This window comes from Sclerotinia sclerotiorum, genomic scaffold (assembly GCF_000146945.2).
Source record: "Sclerotinia sclerotiorum 1980 UF-70 scaffold_6 genomic scaffold, whole genome shotgun sequence".
NCBI lineage: Eukaryota > Fungi > Ascomycota > Leotiomycetes > Helotiales > Sclerotiniaceae > Sclerotinia > Sclerotinia sclerotiorum.
In genome coordinates, this window is record NW_001820830.1 from 773,497 (window position 1) to 787,216 (window position 13,720).

Genomic DNA, 13,720 nt, shown 5'->3' on the forward strand with positions numbered 1-13,720 from the left:
ATGGCTGCGGCAATAGACTGGGACAAGCCAGGAAAATACCCCATCGTTCTCAGCGATGCCCTACTTGGAAAAGCTTCCAATAATATATATACCGCTATACGATGTAGGTTCTGCTGGCCTGGCAGCAGATAACGATCCACTGACAATTGTTAGACAACCACAAGCCTGACCCAACTGCTGGTGCCTCTGCGAACTCAGCACAATTAAAGCCCTCTTCCAATCCCAGTTCTTCAGATTACGACCTTTCCTTCTCCGATAATAATGATGATTATACATATGCCGGAGCCCGATCCTCCGGAGAGGGACAATTCATACTTACGTTTGATCCTGTCAGGAAGGTCTTGGTTTTGGATCGCATTGATTCCACATTTGATATGAATTTGACAAGCGCACCATGGACGGATGACGCCGCTCAACTGCAATCACAATACGAACAATTAGAACCACCCACTAAGGCGGTCACAGAGGAGCCTCAACTTAAAGCACCGCAAAAGAAAGCCTCAAAACCAAAAGCTACGACGACAGCAAAAGCAAAACCTGCCCCCCGCGCGAAGGCCGAGAAGGCTAAGAAGAAACCACCACCACGCGAACCAAGCCCTGAACCAGAAGAAGAATCGGACGACGGTTTCACAGTTGAATATCCAGATGGACAGAGCTCACAACAGCAATACGAGTATAGAGCTCCAATTTTTCAAAGGGAGCCGAGCGAGGAGATCAGTGATGAAGACGAGGATACGGACCATGATGGAATCTATGAAACGAACCAGGATGTGGATCATTTGAAACTGCCGAGCCCAGTCAACAATCCTGGAGCGATTAGCGATGAAGATGCAATGGATCTGGAGGCAGATTTGGAGGCGGATCTTCAAGCGGAAATGGAGAAAGAGTTGATGGATCACCAAGATGAGAGTGATGAAAGTGAGGAAGAATAAACTTCAATGTACATGTTTGAGCATAATATTCCAAGGGCAGGATGGCGTTTGGTAGGGGTAAGGTGTACTTTATAGGAAATATGGCATTTAGGATATTTGTGCAGGCATATACAGTAGCTACGAAGGGCGTTTCAACGCGATAAGCGAGAGTTAAAGACAGAAAATTATTTCACCCAGTCATCTTGTCCTTGCAAATTCTGACCCTCCCGATGCTATATTAGTCCCAGGATAATAAGAATACTTAATAATTTCTGTGATAGCAAGTGCTTTGTTTGTTCCACCTGAAGAAAACATTGACTTCCTTCCTTAAAAGACCCGATTGTTAATGGCTGCCCCTTTGCTGACCTTTGTTGGATTGTCCTCCACTAAAAAACACAAAAGGCACAATTGCAATGTAAGTATCTCCAAAAACAATGATATTATGCTCAACAGCTTCAAATCTACGCTCACCACTTATTTCTCACTTCCCAATTGTTTTTCCAATTTGAGGCTGACCTCGTCTGACCAACCATTCTTCGAAAAAGGTATTAATTGGCGGATGGTTCAGTAAGTCACGAGTGTCTCGCTATCTCTATGCATTCTATTTAATTCCGAATTTCACTCGAGAACTTTACTAAGAAAGACTGGAACCAATTTTGTAGATTTTCAAGGACCACTATCTGGTAGTTTGCGCATGTTTACTCCTAGCGGAAAGGTTAGATATCATGAGTCCTATAATGAAAGCTGTTTAGTAGCGGCTATAGGGTATCTATCATTATCAGGAGATGTACCATCCGTATCTCATCCACATGAACTCTATCTCGCTATAAACGGTCAAAGAATTGAAAGAAGCTACTTCACTGACGCTAATGGTAGTCAATGCCCCATTCAGACTATCGCATCCGATATGTGCAAACCATCCAAGTTCCACAACAACCCGTATCTAGCTTCCTGGCTAGCATATTTTGAGTCATAGATGAACTGCTGGTCGGTTTATATCCTCTATGGTAAGTTTCAATCCTTTCACTTCTTAGTATTATACTTTTCCATACTAGGACTAGTTTACTCTTTATTGTCGGTTATATATTTAGAGTTTGAGAACACCCGGCTTCCTCGGAGAGATTTCATACTTCTGTAAGATTACAAGCTTGTCTTGCGAAGACTGTAGCTTCAATTAAACGTGTCCAAAATTGATTTGGGTACTTCTTATATCAAAAAGTTTCTCGACAGTACACGTTTATGGGTTGAAAGGCACGATTGAGTGCCAGTCGGATGCCTGGAAACGTGATAACCATATCACGTGTAATATGTCAATGTAAACCTTCGAATCTGGGTTCTACCCGCCTATAATCATCATTCCCACTATCAACTAGCTAATTTTACATGAATTCTTGTAGTTCTCTATCAGTACATATCTGGAATAGAACCATTGTCTTTTGTCTTGAAATGCCTCAACATAGCATCAGGAGATTTTCGCTCATCGGGCCCTTCATGACAGAGAGGAAGCCGTTCACGGCGTAGACGCCAAAATTTCACGCACTTGTGAATTATAATAGAAACAATGAAATCCTTTCCTTCCTTTGTTTGTTCTCGAAATTTATTGTGACCGCATGCGGGGACTCTCTTTCATTGTATAATGTGGATTCAATAGAGCACAAAGAATTTAGATTTATTATATGTTTCCATGAAGATTAGGATGCGATAACTGCAATAGCTTCATTTGTGCCTCACAACATTTTCAATTCTATCAACTACCCAGAAATTCCAAATCGCAATCGACTCGTAATGCCTAATTGGTTTGAATGGCCAACATGGGCAAATTTTGCCCCGGACCAGGATGAAATCGCGCCACCACTTGAATTAGCTGCTCGTCCTCCTTCTCGCTCTAGATCTTCATCTCGGCGGCGACGGTCCAGGCGACGTTCCAGTGAGCTCACACCCGCTGAGAGATTAGAGAGAGCAAAGAACGAAAAGAAAGTGATTGAGTTCGAGGAACAAAGAGTGGCATCTTTGGACCCCTTGGCTAGATCCGCTTATAAGGAGCGGAAGAGGCTTCGGGAGGAGGAAAGAATCAAAAATTTGAAAATCACATTTGCGACAGGTGTGAAAGATGCAGCACAGCAACAAAAAACGGCGTATGTGGAAGTCCATCGTAAATGGAAGAGAAAGCACGATGATGACACTGCGGCCCAAGCTGCAGAGAGAAGACGGGAATTTTTAGAAATTCAGCAGAAACGATTCCAAAAGTCTCCAGAACAACCAGTGAGTGAAATTCTTGCACGAGAAGCGAACAAAAGGCTTGCAGTGGAATTATTGGAGAGGATTTACCTGGACCTCCAAAATCATTTTTCGCACCCCACGCTCATTAATTCTGAGACTTATGACCCTTATGCCCAGATGTCTGACCAGCCTCATCATGTGTCATGGCAGCGATTTTTAAGATTAGCCTCGAACCCAGAAGAGGTTGTGGGTGGCATTGGATATGGAATTGGACTTGACAGTACTGCCGTCCTCATGCTATCAGAGAATTTCCGCAATGCATTGAGATATGGAGAACTACCTAATGGAAGTGAAGCTCAAAGGGACGATAAGGAATTCGCATTTTTAGGTAGATGGAGAGAAATTGAAATCAAGCTCGGACTGGAACATGTCAGCATTAGAGCCTTTGCTATCGCCCGGCGTATTCCATACATGATGGTTTACCGTCGAACAGGTCAAAATGTAGTAAAGGGTGTACAGATTGCGAATGAAAATTTCCAACTGGATCCTTCAATAAGAGACCCTTACGAAGTGTATGTCGCATTGGATGGAAGACTTCTACCCTGCTTATTCACACCCCTTCCCGGTGACTGCGAGTCAGTGCGCCAGGAATTCCATACACTTCCGTTTAGCAAATTCGAAGAAAATATACCCCATAGAGAAATGTATGGGACGGTACATGAGCGCGTGATTTCCCGTCGGTTCGAAAACCTGAAAGAGAATGTATACAATCCGGAAAATTTCAAGCGCTATGCTCCGCCATCGAGCTGGCCGCCTACCTGGGAATACCCACCTGCGGATATCCAACATCCATGTCGCGAATGGGGTAAAGATTATCCTGCATGTGTCGCTTGTGGTCTTCGGACAGGCCCGTTGCACACAGCAGGAGAAGAGAAAATCTGTCAATGCACGACATTAAGTGTCTTTGATAAAGTTCTCGTAGAGATCAAAGAGTACACATCCAGCACCACATCCAAACAACTTAATCTTGGAATTAGGACTTTGCAGAAACTTCAAAAAGGACATATCATTGGGGAAGTCCTTGGAGAATTCATCCCGCTGGGAGCCGAGGGGGACTTTAAGTGTCATCATAATTCCTCTGTAGACTTCTATGCTCCTCCATTCGTTGACAACAATGGAAAAGTTTTAGATGTTGATCCAGATGTTTTAACCAAGAAGCCAATTGATACCAATACAGATCCCATCGCAACACTTATTACGGGCCATAAAGGAGGATGGATCAGACTGATCAACGCAGGCACGAGTCAAACAGCAAACGTTGAAGCTCGTTCGGAAGTTTGGGCTGGAAAATTGCGTGTCACTATTAGACCGTTACGGAATATAAATTTTGGAGAACAATTGTTAAGTATGTGTCCTCATCCCAAACCCTATTCTCGATTCTTACCATATACATCCCTTTGGTTTCTTGACGCAGCTTTTCCCCCTAAAAGTTTTCTTTCTTTCTTTTAAGCATCTTGCTTTCACAATGACAATTGCTGACTTCTGGATCTTGCAGTCCGATGGGGAGATATATATCTAGAACCTGATGGACAATCTCTCAATGCTAGAAGGAAAAAAGATCATACGGATAGGTTACCAATGCGAGCTCTTAGCGGATTCTTTAAATAGGTAGTTTGGGGAGGATAGCAGGAAACATTGATGTACCGATTGTTGAAATTTGTTGTCATCAATATATATCTTTTGGGTGGTACTTCACACGTGGTCGTCTGATCGCAAACATAATGGACTTAGCGAATTAGGTTACTTGGTGCTAATTTGACAATTGGAAGCAGCAGGAGAAACCCTGTATGAAATTACAAAAATACGAACATGCATAAACACAGCTTTATTTCCTTTTTGTCCTGGCTTTTTACTAGATTTTGATCTACCCCGTATAATCTTACCCACATGTGCCTGTCGCCGATGCCGTTGTGAACCGCTATTAGCCGAGGCAATTGGAGGGGTTGAAGGTGGGAAAGGTCAAAGAATAGTTATTACTCCGCAAATGCCGTTAATGCCAACTGCCTACCACTTATTGTAAAAGCAATCCCAACTTAAATCTTACTAAATTCCAAACAACATTCTTTTGCTTTTTGATCTGTCGATGTGAAAAGTCAAATTTTGTCCTCATCGATCGAAAACAAAAGAGAACAATGTCGACAATTAATCGTAGTGTTCGTACTGCATCAAGAACTTTCCGACTCCCAGCCCAATCACGAAACCTCAGAATCCCAGTCTCATTGAAAACTCGAGCAAACTTCGGAGCTTCACCAAGAACACCATTATCCTTCAAACAATTCTCCACCATGTCTCCTTTACAATCTGGGGCCCCGCCACCACCCCAAGCTCGAGAGTACGATCCTGAGATCAAGGACATCGCCAGCTATGTTCACAATACCCCAATTAACTCTGATCTTGCCGTGAGCTTTATTCAAAATAACATTGTTTACCCCGCTAATTGATTTTGTCAGTTCGACACAGCTCGATTTGTTTTCCTCGACACTCTAGGATGCGGTCTCGAGGGTTTACGATTTAAAGAATGTACAAAGTTATTAGGTCCAATTGTTGAAGGAACTATCGTTCCTAATGGCACAAAGGTTCCTGGTACCCCATTTCAGCTCGACCCGGTCAATGGTGCTTTCAATATCGGTGCTATGATTAGATGGCTCGATTACAATGATTGCTGGTTGGCTGCAGAATGGGGTCATCCTTCCGACAACTTAGGAGCAATTCTCGCGGTTGCGGACTGGATCTCTCGAACAAACAGAGCTGGAGGAAATCTCGGCAATGGCAAGATTATAACTATCAAAGAGGTTTTAGAGGCTATGATTAAGGCACATGAGATCCAGGGTTGTCTGGCGCTCTTGAACTCATACAACAAAGTCGGTTTGGACCACGTTGTACTTGTTAAAGTTGCTAGTGCTGCTGTCGTTTCCAAAATGCTGGGTTTGAGCGAGAAACAAACTGCAGATGCCGTTTCGCAAGCTTGGGTTGATGGACAGAGTTTAAGAACATACAGACACTCTCCAAATACCATGTCAAGAAAGTCATGGGCTGCTGGTGATGCTTGCCAGCGTGCCGTAAACTTGGTCTTGAAGGTTATGAAGGGTGAGCCTGGCGTTCCTACTGTTTTGTCCGCTCCAGTATGGGGTTTCTACGACGTTCTCTTCAAGGGAAATAAATTCGAATTTCAACGACCATATGGTAGCTATGTTATGGAGAACGTTTTGTTCAAGGTATCTTATCCAGGTATGTGTCGAATTTCCATGCTAGTATCTCATCTAATCATTTTTAGCCGAGTTTCACTCCCAAACCGCAATTGAAGCCGCGAAGCGTATTCGTCAGCAATTGGTAGACCAAGGAAAATCTGCCGCTGATATCAAGGAGATCACCTGTCGAACACACGAAGCTTGCATTCGTATCATTGACAAACAATTCAAGCCTATGGACAACTTTGCCGATCGCGATCACTGCATTCAATATATGGCTGCCGTTATGCTCGTTTTCGGCCGTCTTGAGGCTACAGACTACACCGACGGGGGGGAGGCTGCCACTTCTCCATTGGTTGAATCACTTCGACAAAAGATTACCTGTGTCGAAGATCCACAATTTACCAAGGATTACCACAATGAGAACATGCGAACCATTCCAAACGCATTGACCGTCACATTGAACGATGGACAAGTTCTGGAAGAGATTGTTGTAGATGCACCATTGGGTCACAGATTGAGAAGAGAGGAAGCCAAGCCAGAAATTTTGGCCAAATACAAGAGACATTTGGGACCACATTTCAGTGAGGCTAAGGTCAAGGAGTTGGTTGACCTAGGTAATGACGCCAAAAGACTTGAGGCAATGGCAGTCGATGAGTATGTTGACTTGTATGTGAGCAAGGACAGCAAATTCGTTTAGATAGATGAATTAGATGAACTAGATGAATAGAAGAAATCTTGCTAGTGCATTCATTTCCAAACCACAATAACTACGGAATTCGGATTTGGATTGCGTAACAAATGGGTTGAAATCGTGTACATGTACTTCCTTATCTGTCATTGGTTTTTGAGAGTCCTAGTTATTCCTCACAATCCCCATTATCAAATGCAGAAGGATCAACTTTTAGTACTAGTGGACTTCCCATCCAATTCCTTCTTCTCGCCCCTTTACTTTTACCGGTCAGACTCAATTCTCAAATCCAAGCCAAAATTCACTCAATCAAAATTCCTACATTCTATTGTAATTTATCTGCAGTCTTTAGCTCAGAAGAAGAAGTAGAAGTAGCTTAGTAGTTTTGGGTGTCTCATCTAACTCCACCCACAATCATCGTCCTTTGCTATTCTTGAAGATATCCTGGGTTTTCCCTCCTGCATATGAGCAGCCTTAGCTTGTTTACTTTTCAATATGTTAAGGTGTTCGGGAACGATTTTGTCGATGGTAATGATTCTGCTGTGTTGTGAGTCACTTTGTGATGCGGTTGCAATACTGCTTTGGGGGTGGATGGTTGGCTAGGTGTTGCTGGTAGTTATCACGTGATTTCTTGACGCGACGCGTACTGACGGAGATCATGATATCGATGTAGGTTAGACAAAAATTCATACGTGAAGAGACTTGTTCACCCTTCCGAAACAGCTGCGCAATGGATTAAATATGGTATATTAGACCTTGATATTAAGGCTCGTTGTCAAGTCACAAGTGTCATGCAAGTGTTGTCGGAATCCGGTAACCGGTTGGATACCGAGCAGTTAAGCTAGTATTTCGATGATGTCGGACAAACGGTCTTCGTTGAAACTTTGAAGGTTAGACGGAATAGCAGTGTTACATAATGATGCGTCAGGAAAGGATCATGGCAGTTTAAGATCAGGAGACAGTATTCCAAGCTAGTGGATGTCGTCTCGAGCTCCATCTTCGGCCAATAGGTTATGTGACTCTACATGAACACTTGACACCGAGCTCAATATAGTCGATCAATGGAGGACAAGAATTTGGAATTTCGATTGGGGTATGAACACTTGTGTACAAGCAGACCGCTATTTGACATAATCTGGTTCGATCGTATGTTCCTCGGTAACTCAATGAAGTAACTGAGCATAGTAGGTGTCTCGATAGCCTTACCTTCTGTCGCGTCTGACAAGAAGTAGTCCAGATTCTAGGCTACACAAAAATAACTCGCAGGTTGCGGATATCTGCAAATAATCCACTCTATAGGTTACCTATTAAGTCTATAATCCGCTCTGTAGATTATTTATTAGGATTTTAAAATAATCTATATAATATAAATTATTTATAGATTATCTAGAGATAATCTATTGATTTACAAATAAATATAAGTTGTATAAATTAATACAAAAATATAGGAATAACTTCAAAAATTTAAATGAATACTTTTTATAGATAATTTAGAAATAATTTGTAGATAATCTATAAATCTATAAATTATTTACAAATTGATGGATATCTATAATAATCTGTAAATTGTTTGTGAATTATTTATTTAAATTCTACAATTGTCTATTCTATAGATAGATTATCTATGGGTTACCCTTCAAGAGCAATAATCCGTCCCGTGGAGCCCCGTTGTGCAGCCTACCGGATTCTGATTTTCATATAAATCGAGTTGTTATAAAGAACTCTTGGATTCCGCTTCCAGTAGATTTTTTGTGTTTTTATACCTATTTGAAGCATGAATGGCTTTTATCGGATTCAGATGCTCAAACAATCATTTTCCGCAGCATACTTATCAACACATTCGTTGAACAGGATATTCAAACAAGTAATTTTAGTGATAAGGCTGTTTTTAAATCCAAACCAAGAGGATGGCCTGCATATTGACGGATTGCTAGGCAGATCGGAATCCTACGTCAAGCTGAGTCACACAGCAGCACATCTGTGTTGAACGAAGGTTTTGTTACATCAGCGTATTCTCCATGTAATGTTAGACACACCTAGAAAATCATCAGACTTTGCTCCATCGTATCAGATGTTGAGTATTACCCAATTCCATTCGTCGCTGTATACTGGTTACTTAGATTACGTATTTACAGCCTCATTCTGCGATGGAATACATAAAGTGTCGGGAAGCCCTAGTCAGTCTGCCCAAATTTTTACAGTTTCACCTAATTAACGCTTCAACACCAAAATATTCACAAAAGATTCTAGATCTTCCTCTAAACAGCAAGAATGCCAGTACAGTCAATCGATTGCAGCTATCGATACATTAATGAAAAACGCCTTAAGGCTTTGATGCGTAGGCTTTTCCCTTGGCATGAACGAAGAGTTAGTACATCAAATCTGTAGTGAAATCAGAGCTGAAAGACTAACATGTCATGTTTCTTGTTGACAGTTTCAAAGAGTGGTGCGATGGATATTAATAGATGTGCCGCGAGATCTTACAGAGGTGTGTTAAATCCTACGTATCGTCTAACCTTCAGGATCTTTAGCTGACATTAATTGGAAAGGAAGAGATCGAGTCGTGCCAATACTGATGTCAATACTGTGCAATGGGCAGTCGCTTCATGTTCGAGGGGTTCCCCATCCTTGAATCGGCTGGTAGGCTCAAATCTGTGTTGTCACCAAGTTAGGGGGTATGACTGAGCCTCGGCTATTTAAGTGGCTGGGACGAAGCATGTATTGAATGAATTGTCGAAATTATACACTAGCTTTGTGGGTTGCTTAAATGTTGATGGTTCCTCGACCCATATATCTAATATCAATTAAACACAATTGCTGAGATTATTCAAAATAAATTTATTTACTCTTGGGTTCTGTCTTTGAATCATGTCTATCTCCCTAACACCCCAGATTATTGATGGTTATTACATGGGCAATCTAACCACTTCGAACAGCGACTGATTAGTTTCAGATCCTTCATTGCTTTCGTCAAAGTAAAATGCAAAAATGTTGAAAGAGGACTCAGCGCCAAGATGCGAAGTGGAAGCATTCTCAATTCGCCCTACCGGTTGCTGTAGAACCCCAGAACACTAGGTCAAGCACTGCAAACACAGTAGAATCAGGCTAAATGAACGTTGATGATCAAGCGCTTCTGTAAAGAGAGTTTGCAGCTCCGCTTATTCTATGCGATGTATCACAATACAGTCTGCAACCTGCCGCTATATTTAGATGTTTGCGTTCTTAAGTTTGCAAAAATGCCCCCGTCTCAGCCATCTTTAAAGCCCAGCCGCCAGTGTGATTGATTGCTCATCTATGGTTCGTACCTCGTATTGTAGCATCAATTATATAGGAATCAAACGATAAAGATCACTGTTACCTCAGTGATTTATGGGAGCGATGAAATTAAGGCAATAGATACTATAGTCTACTTGAACTTAGATACCGTCCTCGCCATAATAAATAGGTATATAGTAGCAAGCGAATCAGCCCATAGGTCAAATTAAGTAGGACTTAAATCTCCTCGAGTAAACACTCTTGTAAGAGAATTGGAAGGCTTCGCGGGCTGTCAATTAACGCAATGACTTTGATTGCTTTGAGATCAGGATACGCTTACGGAGACATGTGCATGGCCAACCGAAAACAAGGCCTCACAGCCGCCCAAAAACTGTGAGCATTTCCAAGACTACAGAATGTAAGATATATGGTTGGGAATGCTAATGATAATTCGAAGACTAAAGTAGTGAACAAGTGACAGTCGCCCATTAGGATTGACCAAATAGAATCAGGCTCGAATGGTAACAGTGGAGTTACAATCACTTGCGCATCAACATCAAATCCGAACGGCCGATCGTTTTTTGCGATGAATCCATCCAACGAACTCCTCAAGAATTTTTTGAAGAGCCAACCTCAATCGAAGATATTGAGCAACAAGGGTATGGCAAAATAATCCCAAAAATTTTGAACCAGAAACAACCGGATATGTAAGATTACCTGATACTCCTCTGAATGCCGAGGCATTTTATAGGAGCGCGTCTGATGCATTGACAAGGCCTCGTTCGGAATCAGCTGCCACGAATTTACAAAACCAGTTACGCAATGCTCGATTGGAATGCAGCGGCCCACTACTTACTTTCAATATGTACGCAGGAGACCCTGATCAAGACCGAAACAATATTGGCTCTAAGCGAGCCCCGCATCCGCATCTCATTCGACTTCTAGGCACATTCGAGAAGGAAGAGATCTATCACCTTATCTTCCCCTTTGCGTCAGGAAATCTGAGAGAGTATTGGGAAGATGTTGACCTCCTGGGATCTTGGCAGCATATGCATATATATTGCATGATGCATATAAGGAGCAAACAAAACTCAACTTTTAATTCATTCTTTCCTTTTTGGTATACTGTTTGTTTGCTTTCAATATTTTGATTTCAAAGCACTTTAATTCCGAAGGCTGAATACCTAACCTTATTCCTTCATTTTTTGAATATATACTCGCAGCTTAACTGCTTAGCTAGAGAATCAATCAATTCAATCTGATGCTCTTTCTGGTCTCAAGAAACCCAATAGAAGATCATAACCTTACTTTCGATCAAATGACAGTACTATGGTCCTTTAGGCAAATGGCTGGTATTGCCAGTGCTTCGGACCAGCTGCACAATTTTCAGGCAAGTGTAACCTGCCTGGAAGTTTGAAGATTCTCGCGAGTTTATTGGGCAGGCTCTGGGAGTGAAAGGAGGGGAGCCAAAATATGGCCGTCATGGTGACTTGAAGCCAGAAAATTTGCTATGGTTCGAAAAAGGTCCCGACATAGATAACGAAAATGGTATTCTGCAGATTGCCGACTTCGGAAAGGGAAAATTTAATTTGATGGAATCAAGGTCGAGGATTAGCCCGTCTGCAGCTCACGCCTCCCCAACATATGAGCCTCCAGAATTATGGTTATTTAAACCTATTTCGAGGGCCTATGATATCTGGAGCCTGGGGGCAACCTATCTGGAGTTTGTCACTTGGCTTCTACTTGACCCGCGCGGCATTGGACTTTTCTCCGATGGCCGTGGGGAACCTAATAGTGCGGGTATTGATGATGATACCTTCTATACTATCATCAGAGAGCGCAACCAGGAACCTTACGCAGAGGTACGACACTCGGTACTAGAGTGGGTGGCAAAACTACGTGAACATGAGAAGTGTTCGGAAGCAGTACATGAATTATTGGACCTGACAATGGAAGAGCTACTCGTTGAAAATCCTCAAGACCGTGGTGATGCAAAGAAGATTGACACACGATTAGACGATATTGTTAAGAAAGCTAAAGACGAAACTGTGTGAACGAAGTGAATGACTTCAATTTAAATTACTACTGTAATAAAGAACTAAGCGAACGCGAAAGAGACTAGCTCTTTTAGTAAGTCTATATAAGACTTACTACTTTCAATATGTAGCTAGCTCTTTAGACAGAATACAATTAGACATACAGGACCTACGTAATCCGTGGGTGCTACGTCTTCCGTATCCTTCTCGTACCAACAGAAACCATCTATTTGCTTTCACCCCAACCACGCCATCGTAAACCTACCATCTGATCCACTCACGCTGGCACTGATTTATCCCCTCCCAGTCCCGTGCCGAAGACAGACGGCAATAGAGCAAGCTTTTCTCCCGATTAGTTAACTTTGCCTCCAATCCCGGACTTTCAACGGAGAAATGAGTTCTAGCATTCGCCACACCGGCCGAGAGCTCCTCAGAGTTATGGTACATGGAAATCTGCTTAATCGGTCCATTCTACTTCAAATATCGCCATTGCCTATTAATTCGGCTCAAGCTTGGCCGCTCAGCTGTACATGTACGGATAGGGGCTTTTCCTGTGACAACTTCTCTTCTTTCCGGAACGTTAATCAAGACAATTATGTATTTTTCCGTTTAATTTTTATCAAACGCTAGTTTACTCTGCTGCTGCGGCCGTTTTATAAGAGTTTTGGTCATCACTCATCACACACTAGGCGAAATCACACAAAAATTGACGATTTTTCACCTTTTTCTATCCTGATTATATATATCAAATAAAAAGATGATTTATTAAACTTTTAAATCTTTATATAAATAATCAATTAGATTTTGGTAAAAATTAAATAGAATATTTTTGGTAATTTTTGTTCTCAAAATTATATATATTTGAAGTTAAAAAAGTAAAACAATCACGAAAATCGCTTATTTTTGTATAGGAAAAACGTTACAAATTCGAATATTTGAAAACTTGAAATTTTAAGTTACTATAATTTTTTGACAAAAATAGCTAAAAATAAAATATGAAATATTTTATAATTCTACTATATTTAATCAATATAACTCAAAATTTCATTTACTTTCGTTCGATATTTAAAAAGTTATTCAATATTTAATTTTGTATAAAAAATATAAGCTTTTGCAGGGATTCTGTCACGAATTTGAATGGTGTGCGGTAAGTAATGTCCAAAACTCTTAGTTATATTGTATAAGATACCCTCGATGAGATTTTAAATTGCGCTGTTTTTTAAGGTATGGACTTAGGTTATTAGATATTTTAAATTGGATTTAAATCATTTATTGATGGTCATTTTGACTCTACCTTGGTTCTGTATACTCTTTGTAGAAACCTAGAAGGGATTCTGAGTATCCAATGTGCAAGTCATC

General features: G+C 41.3%; 6 protein-coding genes across 6 annotated transcripts; all 6 read left to right on the plus strand.

Annotated features, from left to right (window-relative positions):
• Positions 1–932, plus strand: SS1G_05125 (hypothetical protein; the record flags this gene model as incomplete). The annotated part of the gene is made up of 2 exons (XM_001593647.1): positions 1–103; positions 154–932. 2 exons carry the CDS (start codon positions 1–3, stop codon positions 930–932), a joined length of 882 nt encoding a protein of 293 aa, XP_001593697.1.
• A 1,764-nt stretch (positions 933–2,696) lies between these two features.
• Positions 2,697–4,799, plus strand: SS1G_05126 (predicted protein; the record flags this gene model as incomplete). The annotated part of the gene is made up of 2 exons (XM_001593648.1): positions 2,697–4,536; positions 4,687–4,799. 2 exons carry the CDS (start codon positions 2,697–2,699, stop codon positions 4,797–4,799), a joined length of 1,953 nt encoding a protein of 650 aa, XP_001593698.1.
• A 524-nt stretch (positions 4,800–5,323) lies between these two features.
• On the plus strand, positions 5,324–7,079 carry SS1G_05127 (hypothetical protein; the record flags this gene model as incomplete). Its single annotated transcript, XM_001593649.1, has 3 exons — positions 5,324–5,590; positions 5,642–6,419; positions 6,466–7,079. The coding sequence occupies 3 exons, from the start codon at positions 5,324–5,326 to the stop codon at positions 7,077–7,079; spliced, it is 1,659 nt and encodes a 552-aa protein (XP_001593699.1).
• Positions 7,080–9,341: 2,262 nt separating this feature from the next.
• On the plus strand, positions 9,342–9,646 carry SS1G_05128 (hypothetical protein; the record flags this gene model as incomplete). The annotated part of the gene is made up of 3 exons (XM_001593650.1): positions 9,342–9,437; positions 9,505–9,558; positions 9,620–9,646. 3 exons carry the CDS (start codon positions 9,342–9,344, stop codon positions 9,644–9,646), a joined length of 177 nt encoding a protein of 58 aa, XP_001593700.1.
• A 983-nt stretch (positions 9,647–10,629) lies between these two features.
• On the plus strand, positions 10,630–10,817 carry SS1G_05129 (predicted protein; the record flags this gene model as incomplete). Its single annotated transcript, XM_001593651.1, has 2 exons — positions 10,630–10,718; positions 10,793–10,817. The coding sequence occupies 2 exons, from the start codon at positions 10,630–10,632 to the stop codon at positions 10,815–10,817; spliced, it is 114 nt and encodes a 37-aa protein (XP_001593701.1).
• A 1,457-nt stretch (positions 10,818–12,274) lies between these two features.
• On the plus strand, positions 12,275–12,379 carry SS1G_05130 (hypothetical protein; the record flags this gene model as incomplete). Its single annotated transcript, XM_001593652.1, has 1 exon — positions 12,275–12,379. The coding sequence occupies one exon, from the start codon at positions 12,275–12,277 to the stop codon at positions 12,377–12,379; it is 105 nt and encodes a 34-aa protein (XP_001593702.1).
• Positions 12,380–13,720: the final 1,341 nt, after the last annotated feature.